General features: G+C 41.9%; 1 protein-coding gene and 1 non-coding gene across 11 annotated transcripts in view; both read right to left on the bottom strand.

Moving 5' to 3' along the window:
• ALG8 (ALG8 alpha-1,3-glucosyltransferase) overlaps positions 1–20,510 on the bottom strand; it is a 38,452-nt gene that overhangs the window by 13,741 nt on the left and 4,201 nt on the right. For 9 of the 10 annotated variants that reach the window (XM_063727934.1, XM_063727932.1, XM_009246868.3 and 6 more), the window contains exons 2-5: positions 12,877–12,955; positions 9,567–9,760; positions 6,648–6,757; positions 4,776–4,843 (exon numbers count right to left, since the gene is read on the bottom strand). In XM_063727934.1, coding sequence (XP_063584004.1) covers positions 4,776–4,843; positions 6,648–6,757; positions 9,567–9,760; positions 12,877–12,955 — 451 coding nt within the window. 10 annotated transcript variants of the gene reach the window in all.
• LOC112135594 (U6 spliceosomal RNA) lies at positions 19,042–19,144 on the bottom strand. The gene has a single exon (XR_002916856.1). It is a non-coding gene; the product is annotated as a U6 spliceosomal RNA (small nuclear RNA).

Consider the following 20,510-nt stretch of genomic DNA (forward strand, 5'->3'; position numbering starts at 1 on the left):
TATCACTTTAAAATTCAGGGTAAATGAAATGCAATAATGTGGTATTCTGGATTGAATCCTGGAACAAAAAAAGGACATTAAAGGAAAAACAGGTGAAATTCAAATGCATCAATATTGCCTTCTTAGTCTTGATGAATGTACCATGGTTATGTAAGGTGGTAATGGGGGAAAATGGGTGAGGGGTATACAGGAACTCTCTGTACTATTTCTACAACTTTTCTGGAAAGCTAAAATTATTCTACAAAAACGTTATTAAAAAAACTAAAATTAGGCTGAGTGTGGTGGCTCACATCTGTAATCCCAGCACTTTGGTAAGCCGATGTGGAAGGATTGCTTGACCCTAGGAGTTCAAGACCAGCCTGGACAAAATAGGGAGGCCCTGTCTCTACAAAAAAATAAAAAATAAAAAAAAATTAGCTAGGCATGATGGCTTGCACCTGTAGCACCAGCTACTCTGGAGGCTGAGGTGAGAGAATCTGCTTCAGCCCAGGAGGTGGAGGCTGCAATGAGCCATGATGACACCACTGCACTCCAACTTGGGTGACAGAGTGAGACCCTGTCTCCAAAATAAATAAATAAATAATAAAAATAAACAATACCTACTTTTTAAAATTTTTATTTTATTTTATTTTATTCGAGATGGAGTCTCGCTCTGTCTTGCCCAGGCTGAAGTGCAGTGGCATAATCCTGACTCACTGCAGCCTCCACCTCCTCGGTTCAAGCAATTCTCCTGTCTCAGCCTCCCGAGTAGCTGGGGCTACAGGCATGTGCCAACACACCCGGCTAATTTTTGTATTTTTTAGTAGAGACAGGGTTTCACCACGTTGGCCAGGCTGGTCTCAAACTCCTGACCTCAGGTGATCCACCTGCCTTGGCCTCCCAAAGTGCTGGGATTACAGGCGTGAACCGCCATGCCTGGCCCAAGGTAAATATTCTATAACCAGCATAAGGAAAACATAGGCAAGTGATTCCAGCTAGCTTTTTTTTTTTTTGAGACGGAGTTTTGTTCTTGTTGCCCAGGCTGGAGTGCAATGGCACGGTCTCATCTTACTGCAACCTCCACTTCCCGGGTTCAAGTAATTCTCCTGCCTCAGCCTCCCAAGTAGCTGGGATTACAAGTGCCCACCACCATGCCTGGCTAATTTTTTTGTATTTTTAGTAGAGATGGGGTTTCACCATGTTGGCCAGGCTGGTCTCAAACTCCTGGCCTCAATTGATCCACCTGTCTCAGCCTCCCAAAGTGCTGGGATTACAGGCATGAGCCACTGCGACCAGCCCAGCTAGCTTTTATACTCAGTCTAATGTGTTCATAAATTCATATTCCAACAAAGATTTATCATGTACTAAGCCTTATGCTGAGATAATATCCTACATGTCATCAGTAATAACATACTGCAAATTCTCCCTTAGGAATTAGAGCCCAGAGAATTAAATTACCTTCACCCCTCACAGTTTCAGAATAGCTGGAGTTGATTTCCAAAGAAGGGCTGGGAATGAGAACATGAACAAATATATAGGATGCTATGCTACCAAAAAAATCAATTAAATTTTATATTGTAGATTAGGTAACTCATATAGCACTATCAGGCTGAAGGCACCAGTCACTGCACTTGATCCTAACACTACTTAGGAAAACTAAAGGTATTCTGATGTAAAAAGAACAAACAAAGGCCAGGCGTGGTGGCTCATGCCTATAATCCCAGCACTTTGGGAGGCCGAGGCAGGTGGATCACTTGAGGTCAGGAGTTAGAGACCAGCCTGGCCAACATAGTGAAACCCTGTCTCTACTAAAAATACAAAAAATTAGCCGGGCATGGTGGTGGGTGCCTGTAATCCCAGCTACTCGGGAGGCTGAGACAGGAGAATCACATGAGGTGGAGGCTGCAGTGAGCTAAGATCATGCCACTGCACTCCAGCCTGGGCGACAATGCAAGACGCTATCTCCAAAAAAAAAAAAAAAAAAAAAAAAGAACAAACAAAACAAAAGCAGCTTACTATAACTAAGAAGTTATAGTAAGAATTTGGCTGGGTGCGGTGGCTAACGCCTGTAATCCCAGCACTTTGGGAGGCTGAGGTGGGTGGATCACGAAGTCAGGAGATTGAGACCATCCTGGCTAACATGGTGAAACCCCGTCTCTACTAAAAATACAAAAAATTAGCCGGGCGTGGTGGTGTGCACCTGTGGTCCCAGCTAACTGGAGGCTGAGGCAGGACTGTTTGAGCCCAGGAGGTTGAGGTTACAGTGTGCTGTGAATGCACCACTGCATTCTCCAGCCTGGGTGACACAGCATGACATTGTCTTCAAAAAAAAAAGAAAGTCTGAAATCTATCCACCTCATAGGAATTTCGGAAGGATTAAATGAGATAACAGTCCTGATGTTCTACAGGGGAAACTGCCACAGGGACCATGAAAAGCCAGGTTCCTTCTCTCACCAGGTGCGGTCTAGAATAGGTAGCTTTAGGAGTAATAACAAAAAAGAGCAGGAATGCTTCCAGGTCTCTCTTCAATTTTATAACTTATTTAAGATCTGGGTAAGGTCTAGCTGGTTCCATAGTCAAATTTTATTTGTTCAATAAGCATCCAACAAATATTCATTGAACATCAATTATATTCTAATTACTATGTATGTAGCTTTTTATGGTTAAAAGAGAAAAGTTTATCCAGACATTTATAGTTGACAAAGAACTTTAGATTATCAAATTTGATCTTTCCAATGTCCCTGTGAGGTAAGTAGCCCCATTTTACAACTAAGAATGTAGCAGTAAATTTCATTTTATGGGGAAAATGAGGCTAGGAGGGTTAAATAACTTGCCTTCAGTTAATGGTTCTCAAGCCTGATGGTGTATCAAAATTCCTTAGAGAGTCTTAAGCCCCATTCCCAGAGACTTTGATTCCATGTACAAAGGGATGGCCCCAAAATCTGAATTTCTGATTTCCTCCTCTATAGGAGGAATAATAATTCTAACAACTTCACAGAATGGTTCTGAAGTTTACTCAATAAGATATATGTAAGCCAGGTGTGGTGGCACACATCTGTAATCCCAGAGACTCAGGAAGCAGAGGTAGGAGGACTGTTCAAGGCCAGGAGTTCAAGACCTGCCTCTAATCCTAGCACTTTGGGAGGCCAGAGTGGGAGGATCACTTGTGGTCAGGAGTTTAAGACCAGCCTGGACAACACAGTGAAACCCCCTTCTCTACCAAAAAAAAAAAAAAAAAAAAAAAAATTAGCCAGGTATGGTGGTGTGCACCTGTAGTTCTAGCTACTCAAGAGGCTGAGGTGAGAGAATTGCTTGAGCCCAGGAGTTTGAGGAGGCAGTGAGCCAGATTGCGCCAGTGCACTCCAGCCTGGGCGACAGAGCAAGACTCCAACTCTTAAGAAAAAAAAAAAGCCCGGGCGCGGTGGCTCACACCTGTAATCCCAGTACTTTGGGAGGCCAAGGCGGGCAGATCATGAGGTCAGGAGATCGAGACCATCCTGTGAATGGTAAAACCCCGTCTCTACTAAAAATACAAAAAATTAGCCGGGCGTGGTGGCAGGCTCCTGTAGTCCCAGCTACTCGGAAGGCTGAGGCGGGAGAATGGCGTGAACACAGGAGGCGAAGCTTGCAGTGAGCCAAGATCGCGCCACTGCACTCCAGCCTGGGAGAGAGGGCGAGACTCCGTCTCAAAAAAAAAAAAAAAGAAAAAAAAAATACATGGAATGTATGTAATCGTAGTAGCCATGTATTCGAGTAAGCCCTGAGTTGCACAGCTCATTAACATTGGTCAGGACTACACACAGTTCTTCTGATTCCAAATCCCCTTCTATTACATTAATCTTCATGCTGCTGACAGTAAAGGATCACCATCATAGTTATTATATTGTAAAGACTGCTGCTAGAGACTTCATTCGTACATAAATTATCCCAACCAGACAAAATGTAATTTAGGGGCCGGGCACGGTGGCTCATGCCTGTAATCCCAGCATTTTGGGAGGCTGAGGTGGGCGGATCACTTGAGGTCAGGAGTTTGAGACCAGCCTGCCTACATGTTGAAACCCCATCTCTAATAAAAATACAAAAATTAGCCGGGCGTGGTGGTGGGCGCCTGTAATCCCAGTTACTTGGGAGGCTGAGGCACAAAAATCACTTGAACCTGGGAGGCAGAGGTTGCAGTGAGCCGAGATCGTGCCACCGCACTCCAGCCTGGGCGGTAGAGCGAGATTCATTCTCAAAAAAAAAAAAAAAAAAAAGAAAAGAAAGAAAATGTAATTTAGGGCAGGCACAGGGGCTCATGCCTATAATTCCAGCACTTTGGGAGGCCGAGGCAGGAGGATCACTTGAGGTCAGGAGTTCGAGCCAACATGGCAAGACCCCGTCTCTACTAAAAATGCAAAAATTAGCCAGGTATGGTGGTGTGCACCTGTAATCCCAGCTACTCATGAGGCTTGAACCCAAGAGGCAGAGGTTGCAGTGAGCTGAGATTGTGCCACTGTACTCCAGTCTGGGCGACAGAGTGAGACTGTCTCAAAATACAAACAAACAAAAACTCAATTTAATTCAGGCCTGCCGCATGCTAACAAGCTTTTGGAGTACAATTGTCTCATCTGTTAAATTAAGAAAATTATGGTCAAAAGAGAAGATGGAATTTGTGAGAAATACCTAATAAAAGTGTCCATCGCACTTGGCAACTCAAAACAGTTAAATAAATTTACCCGTCACCCACTACACTGTTCCCTTTATAATCTAAAAACTAATCTAAACGGGAAAAAATGTGATTAAACAATTATGTTTACCTGAAATAATCGTGCAATGGAGAGTAGCATTAATCCAAATAAAAAGCCATTGTACTGAAAATGAATATCTGGACTTAGGTCAAGGAAAGACAACAGAGGATACCAAATTCATAATGAACTATACCAGCTGATGGAGTATAGAAATTCCAAATGCTTTAATAGCAAAATTAAAGACAAAAAATACTACTACTAATGTGGACTGCTCATAAATATGTTTTCTATAAACAGATTCAAATCTTTTTTTTAAATACTTTTTTTTTTTTGAGATGGAGTCTCACTCTGTCACCCAGGCTGGAGTGCAATGGCACAGTCTTGGCTCACTGCAGCCTCTGCCTCCTGGGTCCAAGCGATTCTCCTGCCTCAGCCTCCCGAGTAGCTGGGACTACAGGCACATACCACCACACCCAGCTAATTTTTTTGTATTTTTAGTAGAGACGGGGTTTCACTATGTTGGCCAGGCTGGTTTCAAACTCCTGACCTCGTGATTCCCCAACCTTGGCCTCCCAAAGTGCTGGGATTACAGGCGTCAGCCGCTGCACCCGGCCTAAACACATATTTTTATTTTTGCTAATCTCTGTATCATTCCAATTTTGCTGAAGCAAACACCATAGTCAAATCTTTAATTGAAACTTACATTTGGGGGTGTGGTGGCTCACACCTGTAATCCCAGCACTTTGGGAGGCTGACAGGGACAGATCACTTGGGACCAGGCGTTCAAGACCAGCCTGGCTAACATGGGAAACCCTCGTCTCTACCAAAAGTACAAAACTTAGTCAGATGTGGTGGCACACACCTGTAGTCCCAGCTACTCGGGAGGCTGAAGCATGAGAATCACTTGAACCCAGGAGGCGGACATTGCAGTGAGCTGAGATTGTACCACTGCACTCCAGTCTGGGTGACAGAGCAAGACTGTCTCAAATTAAAAAAAAAAGAAAAGAAACTTATGTTCAATGACATCTTAGACTAGATGATTTAAAATATACAAATTTTTTAAATTTAAAAACAAATTTATGTTTAAGAAGAAAAACAAAACTTTCCCAGGTTTTTCCTACCTTTTCTACCTTAAAGGCTCCGCAGCTCAGGGGCAAGAAGTTTTTTGTTTTTTAGAATTAGGGATGAGAAAGGAAGGGACCTAACTGCTACTAAGACCACCAGCATGCAGCATTGCATTGTTTATAGGACATATACAATCTTATGTATTAAGCCTCACAATGAACCTGTGAGGTATTTAGAATTATCCTCTTTAGAGATACTTTAGAGATTAAGAAATTAAGCCTCAGAGACATTCATCTACTCATGGTTCTAAAGCTGTTAATGGCAACTAAGATTTGGGTCCAGGTTATGTTGAAACCAGAGTCTGGGTGCTTTCCTCCACACCAGGCTACCTTTATGAAAACTGAAACTATTAGCTTTCATTGCAAGGATTTTAATTACATCCAGAAGCCCTGAATTTAAAAACTTTGCCTTTTAATATGTGGTAAGCCAAGATGGTAGAAAAGCACAAATGCCTGACCATTCCCACATGCACACTGTGATATGCCTTTTCCAATTAAAGGTATTTGGAATAATGTGTTACAAAACTATTTAATATGTATGTATCAGATTAATCTAAAAATAGTTCACAATCTCAGTACATTGTTTTATTGATGATTTAGCTGGTTCTCACACATCCCACTAATTTTTCAGAAATGAAATACTCTAACCTCAGAGTCCAGTGAAGTTGGGCAGAGACCACAGTTAAGTGAGCCTACTAACCCACCCCACACTCATTTTCAGAAGGAGCTCACATCTCCAATCATTATTATAGAAAACATTAATCTTGTATTAGTATACATCAGAATAAGGGAATAGTACATAGAATATCAAGGATACGGTCCACAATTAATAACCCGAAGTTCCACAGAAGTAATACCGATAGAATAAATTTTGGCTTTTCTGTAAGTTCTTTACCCACTTTTTTTCCATCAATGCATTTACAGCACCTACATTGAAACATTAGGAAAGAAACAGAAACAACTTTGATCTTCATTGGAACATCACTTCTGCAGAGTAAACTATGATACATTAGTCATTCCTGACAAACTACATGCCATTCTTTTTTTTTTTTTCTCCCAATTTTTCTTTTTCTTTTTTTAGAAGGGATGGGGTATCACTATGTTGCCCAGGCTGATCTCGAACTCCTGGGCTCAAGCAGTCCTCCTGCCCTGGCATCCCAAAGTCCATGCCATTCTTGATTTCTTAAAAAGGTTACAGCAAGCTGAGCAGGGTGGCAGGTGCCTGGCTACTCAGGAGGCTGAAGTGAGAGGACCACTTCAGCTTGGGTGTCTGAGGCCAGCCTGGGCGATGTAGTAAGACCTTGTCACTAGAAAAAAAAAAAAAAGAAAAAGTGGTAGCACAAACAAGGACCTCGGGGCCTGTTCCACGTCTTTTTCTAAGCTATGCTGATCTAAAACAAAGTCTTCATTTAATAAAATTAAAAATAAAAAGCCACGTAAACCCCAAAGTAAGGATTTTGAAAACTGAGAGAGCATACATTATTTCAGTCCTTAAGAGTAAAAACTGTGGACCAGGCCGATTAGCACTCTAAATTATATATCATAATACCAGCCAAATTAAGAACAGAACTGCAAATGTGCACCTCCTGACTGTCCAAATAATAATTTAAAAACCTTTATGTAAAAATGTATGTCATTTAAATGTTGAGATATATTACTAAGTGACAATAGCAGGTGACAAAATAGTAAGATCCTATTTTTATTTTGTGAAAATTATATTCGAACACAGAAAAGAGACTGAACTAACATACACCAAAATGTTAATAGTGATTAGTATAGGTGGGGGAGTATGAATCATTTTTACTTTGCATGTGTGTGTGCTTTTCCAAAGTTTTTACAATGGGGATGTATTATTCTATAAAAAGATGATATTGAAAATGTGCTACATTTGAAGAGTGGCAAATTCTAACAATAAATCTAAAACAAATAATAGACGCAATTAAAGGGGGACTAGCAAAGGTATCCTCCTTTTCCCCTATGGAGCCTCAGTTCCCTCATGAATAGAGGCAGTAAACTTACAGGGTCACTGAGAAAATTAAATAAGTTAATAATCTGTATATCGTGCTTGGTTCTGGGAACTGACACATAGATTTCAATTTTTTTTTTTTTTTTGAGACAGGGTCTCAGTCTGTCGCCTAGGATGGAGTGCAGTAGCGTAATCACAGCTCACTGCAGCCTTGATCTCCCAGGTTCAAGAGATTCTCTGCCTCAGGCTCCAAAGTAGCTGGGACAAGTCCCCGGCAACCACAGCCGGCTAATTTTTGTATTTTTAGTAGAGGCAGGGTTTCACCATGTTATCCAGGCTGGTCTCAAACTCCTGAGCTCAAGCAATACACCAGCCTTGGCCTCCCAAAGTGCTGGGATTACAGGCATGAGACACCATGCCTGGCCTTTCAACAATCTTTTTAACTATTCCCTGTACTTTGCAGATGGAAATGAATTCTATTTCCTCTCCCTTTGTGCTTGTATACTCTTCCTCTGGAAGCTTGAATTCAAACATTTTGAGTTAAAAAGAGTATACTAAAAATTACCTTCCCTTTCAACTCTTGCCAGGTCATAAACAGATTGAAAGGAAGGGTTTCAAACAGGATAATTCAACGAGAATGCGCAAGGGTTAAGACATTCCCAAGGGACTCTTTACTGAGTGGGGCAAGGGTTCAGTGTAGAGGGCCTCACAAACAGAAATGATCCATTTATGACAAGGGTCACTGAATGAACACCAGTCACTGTTCTGTCACAATCACACCAGCAAGCTTAAGAGTTAGGAAAGAATGAGGTCGGTGCGGCGGCTCATGCCTTTAATCCCAGCACTTTGGGAGGCCGAGGTGGGTGGATCACGAGGTCAGGAGTTCAAGACCAGCCTGGCCAACATGGTGAAACCCTGTCTCTACTAAAAATACAAAAATTAGCCTGCCATAGTGGTGTGCACCTGTAATCCAAGCTACTTGGGAGGCTGAGGCAGGAGAACTGCTTGAACCCGAGAGGCAGTTGCAGTGAGCCAAGATCGCACCACAACACTCCAGCCTGGGCAACAGAGCAAGATTCCATCTCAGGAAAAAAAAAAAGAATTAGGAAAGAATGGAAACTGACATTAACTGAAACTTAGTACTTGGAAGTCACTGTGCAAGACATTCTATATATGTGTATTCAATACTTAAAATTAACTTATAAGTTGTAAAACATAAACATTTAAAATATAAGCATAACTTAAAATAACAAAGAGTCTTCATGAAGGAAAGTATACGCGGAAACAACTAAAAGCACTCAGTGAAATGTCTTGAGTTTACTAGAATGAAAGCTCTGTAAAAGCAGACTGGTGGTTAGCACAATGCATACATGTGCGCTACTGTGCATGTACTGTGTGCAACCCCCAAGATAGGGTAGGTGATGGAAGTCTCTGGAGGCCTGCTGCAAGGAAGCAAAGAAAAACATATGGAGCTATTCTGGGTGGGAGAAATGACCCTAGAACTATACTTGGGACTACTTCTTTTCACAACATTCATAATCTCTTGTTCAACCTCTGCCTTGTAACTCCACCTTATCCCCATTTCTTCCACAAGATTCAGCTAGAGTGCTTTAAACATGTAGTTTAAAGCACAATACAATTTTTCATTGTTCTAGCATTTGCTATCATATAAACTTTGTTCCTCCTAAATTGGGAGTAAGTTAATACTACTTAACACTGTACTATTTCTTCAATACATTCCACACAAAAAATGACATGCTCCAGACTTACTCACGGACAGCATACACAAAGAGTACATCCATAAAGATGACGGAAAATCTCTGGAAAAGTAAGGTCCTTGAGCTGGAGTAATTCAAATTATGGACATTCAGCATCTCTTGATCAAAATATTTGGCGACATGTGACAGGATATACTCAAACCATGCAAAGAAAGGGGGATAATCCAACGTCCACTCTGAAGTTGCCTGTGATAAAAACAGAAGATCAGACATATCCTAAATAACTGAATAAACAAAGATGGTGCAATGATTTAAAATTTTTCATTCTCTGGTCTTTAAAACAGCACAATGAGGCTGGGCCTGGTAGCTCACACCTGTAATCCCAGCACTTTGGGAGGACAAGGCAGGCAGATCGCTTGAGCCCAGGAGTTCAAGACCAGTCTGGGCAACATGGTGAAACCCTGTCTCTATTTTTAATTAAAAACAAACGAACAAATATCACAGTGAAATGCTGTTGCACTTAAAATATTCCCTAAATTAAAAGAACAATTCCTATGTAAGACTGAACAGAACACTAAAACCTGTCTTGTAAATTATTTAACAAGGTCTTCAATTTCCTTAAATACAGTCAACTATACTTAAAGGAAATTAATTTGAAACCTGGAGATGATAAACTTGGTTATGACATGGTTCTACTCATCTAAATAACAAATTCACTAACTTAGGTTCAAATTCTGTCTTAGAGATACAATTTCCCTATTTGTAAAATGAGGTATTATGAAGATTAAATGAGATAATACATATGAAATATATTTATAAACAACAAAATAATACACAAATGCTATTATATTTTGTTTCACTAAGTTATATGATCCTGGAGAATAGAAACTATCCTTTATCATTTTGTATCCTCAGCATTTAGTAAGTGCCTGACATATTGTTTGGGATCAAATAACCATTAGTTAAAGGAACAGTTGCTAATGAGTAAATGAAAATAGAAATCATATGAAAATATACAAGCTTTAGAATAGTATATTTTGTTAGATTTCTCTAAGTTTCAGTTTTCTTTTTCTTTTTTTGAGATGGAGTCTTGCTCTCTCACCCAGCCTGGAGTGCAGTGGCGCGATCTCGGCTCACTGTAAGCTCCGCCTCCCGGGTTCACACCATTCTCCTGCCTCAGCCTCCCGAGTAGCTGGGACTATAGGAGCCCACCACCACACCCGGCTAATTTTTTGTATTTTTAGTAGAGACGGGGTTTCACCATGTTAGCCAGGACAGTCTCAATCTCCTGACTTCGTGATCCACCCACTTTGGCCTCCCAAAGTGCTGGGATTACAGGCGTGAGCCACCGTGCCCAGCCTAAGTCTGTTTTTGCACCTATACAACAGGGATAGTAGTATCTACCTCATGGGTTATGGTATTCCATTTTATATATACATATAAAATACTAAATACGGTATCGAAACTCATAGGAAAGTTGCAAAAAATTTGCCTTAAAAAAAACTCCCTGGGCCGGGCATAGTGGCTCACACCTGTAATCCCAGCACTTTGGAAGGCCGAGGCAGGTGGATCACCTGAGGTCAGGAGTTCAAAACCAGCCTGACCAACATGGTGAAACCCTGTCTCTACTAAAAATACAAAAAAAAAAAAAAAAAAAAAAATTTCCTGGGCATGGTAGTGGGTGCCTGTAATCCCAGCTACTCAGGAGGCTAAGGCAGGAGAATCGCTTGAATCCAGGAGGCAGACGTCGCAGTCAGTCGAGATCGTGCCATTGCACTCTGGCCTGGATGAGAGTGAGACTTTGTCTCAAAAGAAAACAAAACAAAACAAAATCCAACTCCCTGTCAGCAGAGTACTGCTTTTCATCAAGAAATTTCTGGGCCGGGCGCAGTGGCTCATGCCTGTAATCCCAGCACTTTGGGAGGCTGAGGCAGGCAGATCACAAGGTCAGGAGATCGAGACCATCCTGGCTAACATGGTGAAACCCCGTCTCTACTAAAAATACAAAAAATTAGCCGGGCGTGGTGGCGGGCACCTGCAGTCCCAGCTACTCGGGAGGCTGAGGCAGGAGAATGGCGTAAACCTGGGAGGTGGAGCTTGCAGTGAGCGGAGATCGCGACAGTGCACTCCAGCCTGGGCAACAGAGCGAGACTCCGTCTCAAAAAAAAAAAAAGAAATTTCTGGAGTGATGTCTGTTTTTCATAAAGTATTACACACAGTTTAGTAATTCATACCAGAAACAAAAATACAAGCTGGGTGCAGTGGCTCACGCCTGTAATCCCAGCACTTTGGGAGGCCAAGATGGGTGGATCACCTGAGGTCCGGAGTTCGAGACCAGCCTAGCCAACATGGTGAAACCCCCTCTTTACTAAAAACACAAAAGTTAACTGGGGCATGGTGGCGGGCGCCTGTAATCCCAGCTACTTGTGAGGCTGAGGCAGGAGAATCGCTTGAACCCGGGAGGCAGAGGTTGCAGTGAGCTGAGATTGTGCCACTGCACTCCAGCCTGGGTGACAGAACGAGACTCTGTCTCAAAAAAAAAAAAAAGGAAAAGAAAAAGAAATAAAAATACAGACGTAGTTTTTACAAACAATATGAGAGAATGGTTTGTATATTACCTGATGTCTACACATCACATTTGATTATTCCTTTCCTCATAAAATCACAAAACATTAGGAACAGACAGGATCTTAGAAATAATTCACTCCAAATCCTTATGTGCCAGATGAGACACTAAGGCCCAGAGACATGAAGTATCCTTTCTCTACGTAACTAGATAGTGGCAGAGCCAGGCCTCAGAATCCAGTTCTTCCTCTTTCCCAGTCCACTATTCTTTCAAAAAGTGTGGTAGATACTATACCTCCCAATTTATATAGACTGGGAAACTCATTTTGAAGTAAGGGGATTCCCTAGTAGTGCAAGAGGGCAGAACTGAGAAGAAACCACAATTTTTATAAAAATTAATTAGATCTATGATGGCAGGAAAATTTTTTTTTTTTTTTTTGAGACAGAGTCTAACTCTGTCACCCAGGCTGGAGTGCAGTGGTGCGACCTCGGCTCACTGCAACCTCCACCTCCCAGGTTCAAGCGATTTTCCTGCCTCAGCCTCCTGAGTAGCTGGGATTACAGGTGCCCACCACACCCAGCTAATTTTTGTATTTTTAGTAGAGACGGGGTTTCACTGTGTTGGCCAGGCTGGTCTCCAACCCCTGACTTCATGATCTGCCCGCCTTGGCCTCCCAAAGTGCTGGGATTACAAGTGTGAGCCACCGCACCTGGCCGGAAAACATTTTTAATATCAGTAATATTTACCTAGTTTATAGATGAATCTTAAAAAAAAAAAGGTGAAAATTAAAACTTACCTCATAATACCACTGTGATATTGGCAAACTGTGAGTGATAGCAAGCCAGTTTCGGTGTACTTCAAAATCTGTGGAATGGCTACTCAAAACAATTAGATGAATAAAATGAGATTTTGCAATATTTATCGATTTCTAATTCCCATAGTTATGCTTTTAAATGGACTGACATTCCCTAAGCAGTCACAGCTCACTGTCCTATAGAGACACAAATAGACATTACATAATCCCGTAACACCTCATTTATCTGGAGGTCAGATCTTCTAGGAAGTTGTTCAGCAATCTACAAGTCAGTGAAAAGGGTCTCAGAACTACCTAAAGGGCTGACAAGAAGACAAGAAGCCCAGACTTTTTCTTTTTCTTTTCCTTTTTTTTTTTTTTGAGGCGGAGTCTCCTTCTGTCGTCCAGGCTGGAGTGTAGTGGACCCATCTCAGCTCACTGCAACCACCGCCTCCCGGGTTCGCGCGAGTCTCCTGTCTCAGCCTCCTGAGCAGCTGAGACTACAGGCATGTACCACCAATCCTGGCTAATTTTTAGTAGAGATGGGGTTTCACCATGTTGTCCAGGCTGGTCTCAAACTCCTGACCTCAGGTGATCCACCTGCCTCAGTCTCCCAAAGTGCTGCGATTACAGGCGTGAGCGACCACGCCCGGCCTAGCCCAAACTTTTTCTTACAGGCGGCCCTCAGGCCTTTGCTCAGAAGTGACTTCCTCTTGCTCACAAACAATTCTAACAAAATTCATTACCTGAAAAAGGCCTCATATACCAAGACGTAAGGATGAGGAGTTCATCTGACAGAGAAGGTGGGAAAAGATCCTTGCCTTGCCTTTCCTATGTCTCCAAATTCTCCCTCTTCCCATCACTATATATAAGGATCACCCATCTTCAGAAAAAATATTTTCCTGTTTGTCCACTGCTGTATCTCCCCTCCACATTTAGAACAGCACCTGACGCATGGACAAGCTCAATACATTCTTGCTGAATATCCACTCACCAAAGTCAACAATGAGTTCCACAGCAAAGCCCAATTTACACTTTCCAACGTTTTACACAACCTTTCCACAATGAGAACTTTCTCCTACCTCCAGCCAACCCCTTCTGTCTCAATCATGGCTTTCCCTTCCTATATTCATCAGGGACATGTTGATATTCCCCGAGGTTCAGTTCTTGGTCCCCTTTTTACGCAACTTATTCTGCTCTGGACAATCTTATGCAAACTTTCTGGTTCCACTGTCAATTGTATAATGATGACTCCCAAATTACGTTTTTTTTTTTTGGAGATGCAGTCTCGCTCTGTTGCCAGGCTGGAGTGCAATAGTGCGATCTTGGCTCACTGCCACCTCCGTCTCCCAGGTTCAAACGACTCCCCTGCCCCAGCCACCCAAGTAGCCGGGACTACAGGTGCACGGCACCACGCCCGGCTAATTTTTTTTTTTTTTTTGTATTTTAGTAGAGATGGGGTTTTACTGTGTTGGCCAGGATGGTCTTATCTCCTGACCTCGTGATCAGCCTGCCTCGGCTTCCCAAAGTGCTGGGATTACAGGCATGAGCCACCATGCCTGGCCTACTCCCAAATTTCAATATGCAACATTGGCTTCTTTCCTAAGTTGTAGAGACAGACACCTCCAACTTCCTGTTAACAATCTCACTTGAATTTCCTACAGATATTTCAGACGAGATCGGGCGCGTTCAGGGTGGTATGGCCGTAGACTCCTACAGATATTTCAAAATCTCCACTCAAAACTGAATTGATGACCCATCCATCCCAAGTCTAAGTACGTATACCCAACAGAAATGCATAGTATGTTCACTAAACGACATGTACTATAAGAATGTGCAAAGTGGGGCTGGGTGCGGTGGCTCACACCTGTAATTCCAGCACTTTGGGAGGCCGAGGCAGGCGGATCACGAGGTCAGGAGATCGAGACCATCCTGGCTAACATGGTGAAACCCCATCTCTACTAAAAATATTAAAAATTAGCCAGGCATGGTGGTGGGCGCCTGTAGTCCCAGCTACTCAGGAGGCTGAGGCAGGAGAATGGCATGAACCCAGCAGGCGGAGCTTGCAGTGAGCTGAAATCACGCCACTGCACTCCAGCCTGGGCGACAGAGCAAGACTCCGTCTCAAAAAAAAAAAAAAAAAAATGTGCAAAGTAAAACTATTTGCAACAGGTAAAAAGTGGAGATAAATGTCCACGAACAGCAGAATGGCTAAATAAATTGTGGTGTTTTCACACAATGGAATACTGTAGCGCAGTAGTTCTCAAAGTGTGATTCAGGGACTCACAGGGAGAGCCTTTCAAGGAGTTTGAAATATGTACTATTTTCATAATAATATTCAGATGTAATTTGTTCTACTTTCACTCATTCTCTCACAAGTATACAGTGACGTTCTAGAGGCTACATAATGTGATGTCATCACTCTGAAGGCCAGTGAAATTTGTGCTTATATATTCTTGTGCTTGAACAATTCGTTTTAATTTCTAAAATGGTAATTATCTATTATACAGCCCACATAAAAATATAGCTCTTTGTGACCCTCAATTATTTTTAAGAAGTGATTCTGACTAAAAAGTTTGAGAACCAGTGCTATCTAGTGATAAGAATGAAAAAACAATAATTATACAACAACGCACAAACTTAATGTTGAGTGAAAGCCAGATCCAAGAGAATAGATTATATGATTACATTTGTATAAAATTCAAAAACAAACAAAAAAAACCCAAACAAAAATTCAAAAACAGGCAAAATTTAACCTATGCAGCTAAAAGAACATCAGAGGCCAGGCATGATGGCTCACGCCTGTAATCTCAACACTTTGGGAGGCCAAGGCGGGTGGATCACTTGAGCTCAGGAGTTCAAGACCAGCCTGGGTAACATAACGAGACCCCATCTCTAGAAAAAATTTAAAAATTAGCCAGGCATGGCGGCACGCCCCTGTAGTCCCAGCTACTCAAGAGGTTGAGGTGGGAGGACTGCTTGAGCCCAAGAGGCTGAGGCTACAGTGAGCCAAGTTTGCACCACTGCACTCCAGCATGGGAGACACAGCAAGACCTGGTCTCAAAAAAAAAAAAAAAAAAAAAAGAAAAGAAAAGAAAGAAAAAAAGGTGAGAATATCAATACCTTTAGTGGGGTGGGGTTGTGGGAAGTGGCTGGAAAGATGCACAAGGGATAATATTCTGCTTATTGATCTATATGCTTTTTACAGATGTATTCACTTTGCAAAAATTCAGTGAGCTGTACATTTATGATTTGCACTTCTGGTATTTTATACTGGATTTTTTATGGAATTCTAGGTTGAAATTTACTTCCACTGAACTTTGGAAGCTTATTCCATTGGTTTTTAGTATAAAATATTGATGTTGGTAAGTCTCTTTCCTTCATGGTTTTCATCTCTGGAAGTTTCCTGTTTCTCCTTTTTATCCATAGCAGTCTGAAATGTCTAGTGATTAATGTCTTCGTGAGGGTCTTTTTTCATTAATTATGCTGAGTATGTAGTGCCTTCAGTTCTGGGAAATTTATTATTTGTTAATCTTCTCCCCTGTGTTTTTTTTTTTTCTGAAATTTTTTTAGATGGATGCTAGACACCCTAGATTGAACTTATAATTTTTATCTTTTCTCTCATATTTCTCATATTTTTGAAAGATTTACTCAATTTGTCCTTAATTTTGGCAATAACATTTTCTATTAACCACTGTTTCTCTGATAATTCCTGTTTCATAGCATCTGTACTTGTTTTATAGACATGTCTTTTTTACTCTCTTTGGAGACAGCATTTACAAAATCTGAGTGAGTTTGGGGACACTTTCTTTTCCTATATAGTTGTACTATGTAGACTTTTTCCAGTCTCTTTTTTGGTTGCTTTAGTTATTTTGTTGTTTCCTATTCAAAACTGTTGGAGACTTCACTTTTGTTGGAGTGCTGGGATTACTGGCGTGAGCCACTGCATCCGTCAGTAAAAGTAATCTTAATTGCTGAAATGACACTTGAAAAAAAAAGCAAAACTAAGACTAGAGACATAATGATAAATAGTAAACAACTACTTTTTTTAATTGCATTAACAAAATCTACAATCAGCCTAGCACAGTGGTTCATGCCTATAATCTCAGTATTTGGGAGGCCATGGTGGGAGGACAGCTTGAGGTTGGAAGTTCAAGACCAGCCTGGGCAACATAATGAGACTCCCATCTCTACAAAAAACTTAAAAATTAGCTGGTGTTGTGGTGTGCACCTGTAGTCCCAGCTACTCAGGAGGCTGAGGCCAGAGGACGGCTTGAGCCCAGGAATTTAAGGCTGCAGTGAGCTATGACTGTGGCACTGTACTCTAGCCTGAGCAACAGAGTTAGACTCTGTCTCTAAAATTTTTGACCACCATCTCCAGCTAATTCTTTGTATTTTTTGTAGAGACAGGGTTTCACTATGTTGCCCAGGCTGGTCCCAAACTCCCGAGCTCAAGCAATCTGCCTGCCTTGGCCTTCCGAAGTGCTGGGATTACAGGTGTGAGCCACTGCACCCAGCTCTGTCTCTAAAAATTAAAACAAACAAAAACCTACCATGTCTTACTTGTCCTATGATAGCTTCTTAAACTGAACTCCCCATCTTCACTCAGGCCCTTCATTAATCTAGCTTTCACATTGCAGCCAAAGTAGTATTTCTAAATCACGAATGTTATATTTCCCTTTTAATTGGCCTCTGCCCTCTGGATAAACTCTAAAGTACTCAACATAGCCTAAAAGATCTTTTTGGATCTCACTTACTCACCTTTTCAGCCCATTTCTCACTGTCCTCCCACCTGTCTTTGTCTTACTCTACATTCACCTTTTCCCTCTGCCTGCAACACTCCGTGTGAGGTAGGTTCTTTAACTCTTAACCATTTCACCAGTGGCTTAGAGAAGCAGCTTGCCCTGTCATACTGTAGCCAGTATATAGCAGAGCCAGATTCTAACCAGGGCAGTCTGACTCCCTAGCTATGGCTCTTAAACCACCAAATACTTCCAAAGTTAGTTGTTATTTTCTCCGCAAATCCTTCCTGACCTCAAGGCAAAATAAATCTTTAATTTGTCCATTTCTATCTCTAATGCCACCACTCCAATTCAAGTCAGCATCTTCTCTCATGTAGACTTTCTCAAAGGGCACCTAGCCTTCCTGACTCTCCTTCTGCCTCCTCCAGTCATTTATATGGGAGCCAAAAAATATTTTATAAATGCAAATCATTTCCACTGAGCTTATAAAATCAAAATCTAAATTTTTCATCCTGGCTTTATAAGCTCTGGCATGATTTGGTGCCTATCTTTCCAATTTCACTGTGTGTGTTTCTGTCTCTGTTGCTTATTCCATGCCAGCTACACTGGCCTTATCATAGTTGCCCAAATAGGTCAATACTTTCACACCACAGGGCCTATATTTATACAGTGTGCTCTTTCAGATAAGTTCTACACACCTGCACACACCACATACTCTGCATGGATGGCCCTCTCATTCATACTTTAGGCCTCCAATTATGTCAGTTCCTCAAGAGACATTCTCTGACACCTAATCGAAAGTACGTCTTCCTTCTTGGTCCCCTGATAGGATCCTGTTGTTCTTCTTCCTTTTTTTTTTTTTAGATGGAGTCTCGCTCTGTCGCCCAGGTTGGAGTGCAGTGGCGCTATCTCGGCTCACTGCAAGCTCCACCTTCCGGGTTCATGCCATTCTCCTGCCTCAGCCTCCCCAGTGGCTGGGACTACATGTGCCCACCACCACACCCGGCTAATTTTTGTATTTTCAGTAGAGACGGGGCTTCATCGTGTTAACCAGGATGGTCTCGATCTCCTGACCTCGTGATCTGCCCACCTTGGCCTCCCAAAGTGCTGGGATTACAGGCATGAGCCACCACACCCAGCCTCTTCTTCCTAATACGTAATCCAAATTGTGGTTATGTAACTATATATTTGCATTGATTTGTTTCTTGTACTGTTATACTTACTGAACTACACACTTCACAGGGCTAGGGACCATATCTATTTTTTCCTCCCTTCTAGCCGAGCAACAGTACCTGGTACATAATAAAGCAATTAGTAAATGTTTTGTTGAATATATCTCCATTTATCCCGTAACTTCCCTCTCATATCCCAGGGGTTTCTAGTTTGAGAAACAGAGCATTAACTACAATTAAAAACATTCTTTTTTAAATATATGAAGCGTTTCGTAAATTTGCATGCTATCCTTGTGCGTGGACCATGCTAAGCTTCCTGTATCATTCAATTTTAGTGCAGGCATACCTTAGAGATATTGTGGGTTTAGACCACCATAATGAAGTGAATATCGCAATAAAGTGAGTCACATGAATTTTTTGATTTCCCAGAGCATGTAAAAGTTATGTTTACACTGGCCGGGCGCAGTGGCTCACGCCTGTAATCCCAGCACTTTGGAGGCCGAGGCGGGCGGATCACGAGGTCAGGAGATCAAGACCATCCTGGCTAACACGGTGAAACCCCATCTCTACTAAAAATACAAAAAAAATTAGCCGGGCTTGGTGAGGGGCGCCTGTAGTCCCAGCTACTGGGTAGGCTGAGGCAGAAGAATGGTGTGAACCTGGAAGGCGGAGCTTGCAGTGAGCCGAGATAGCGCCACTGCCCTCCAGCCTGGGCGACAGAGCGAGACTCTGTCTCAAAAAAAAAAAAAAAAGTTATGTTTACACTATACTATAAAATGTGCAATACTATTATGTCTAAAAAGACAGTGTACACCTTCATTTTAAAATACTTTATCGCTAAAACAAAGCTAATGGTCATCTGCACCTTTGGCAAGTCCTAATCTTTTTGCTGGTGGAAGATTTTGCTTCAATATTGATGGCGGTTGATTGATCAGGGTTATGGGTGCTGAAGATTGGGGTGACTGTGGTAAACTGTTTTTTTTTTTTTTTTTTTTTTTGAGATGGAGTCTCACTCTTGTCACCCAGGCTGGAGTGCAATGGCATGATCTCAGCTCACTGCAACCTCCGCCTCCTGGGTTCAAGTGATTCTCCTGTCTCAACCTCCTAAGTGGCTGGGATTACAGGTGCCCACCACCACACTTGGCTAATTTTTGTATATTTAGTAGAGACGGGGTTTCACCATGTTGGCCAGGCGGGTCTTGAACTCCTGACCTCAGGTGACCCACCCGCCTCAGCCTCCCAAAATGCTGGGATTACAAGCATATGCCACTGCGCCTGGCAAGACTGTGGCAATTTCTTAAAATAAAACAACAATGAAGCTTGCCACATTGATGGGCTCTTCCTTTCACAAAAGATTCCTCTAGTATGCAATGCTGTTTGGTAGCATTTAACCCACAGTAAAACTTTCAAAATTGGAGTCAATCCTTCTTTTCAAACCCTGCCACTGATTATTAACTAAGTTTATATAATATTCTAAATCCTTTGTTGTCATTTCAACAACATTCACAGCATCTTCATTAGCAGAGTGCATCTCAAAAGAAACCACTTTCTCTGCTCATCCATGAGAAGTAACTCCTCATCCACTCAAGTTTTATCATGAGATATCATGCAGCAATTCAATCACATGCTCAGGCTCCACTTCTGGTTCTCTTGCTATTCCCATGACATCTGCAGTTACTTCTTCCAATGAAGTCTTGAACCCCTCAAAGTCATCCATTGGAGT

This window comes from Pongo abelii, chromosome 9 (assembly GCF_028885655.2).
Source record: "Pongo abelii isolate AG06213 chromosome 9, NHGRI_mPonAbe1-v2.0_pri, whole genome shotgun sequence".
NCBI classification, from domain to species: Eukaryota; Metazoa; Chordata; class Mammalia; order Primates; family Hominidae; genus Pongo; species Pongo abelii.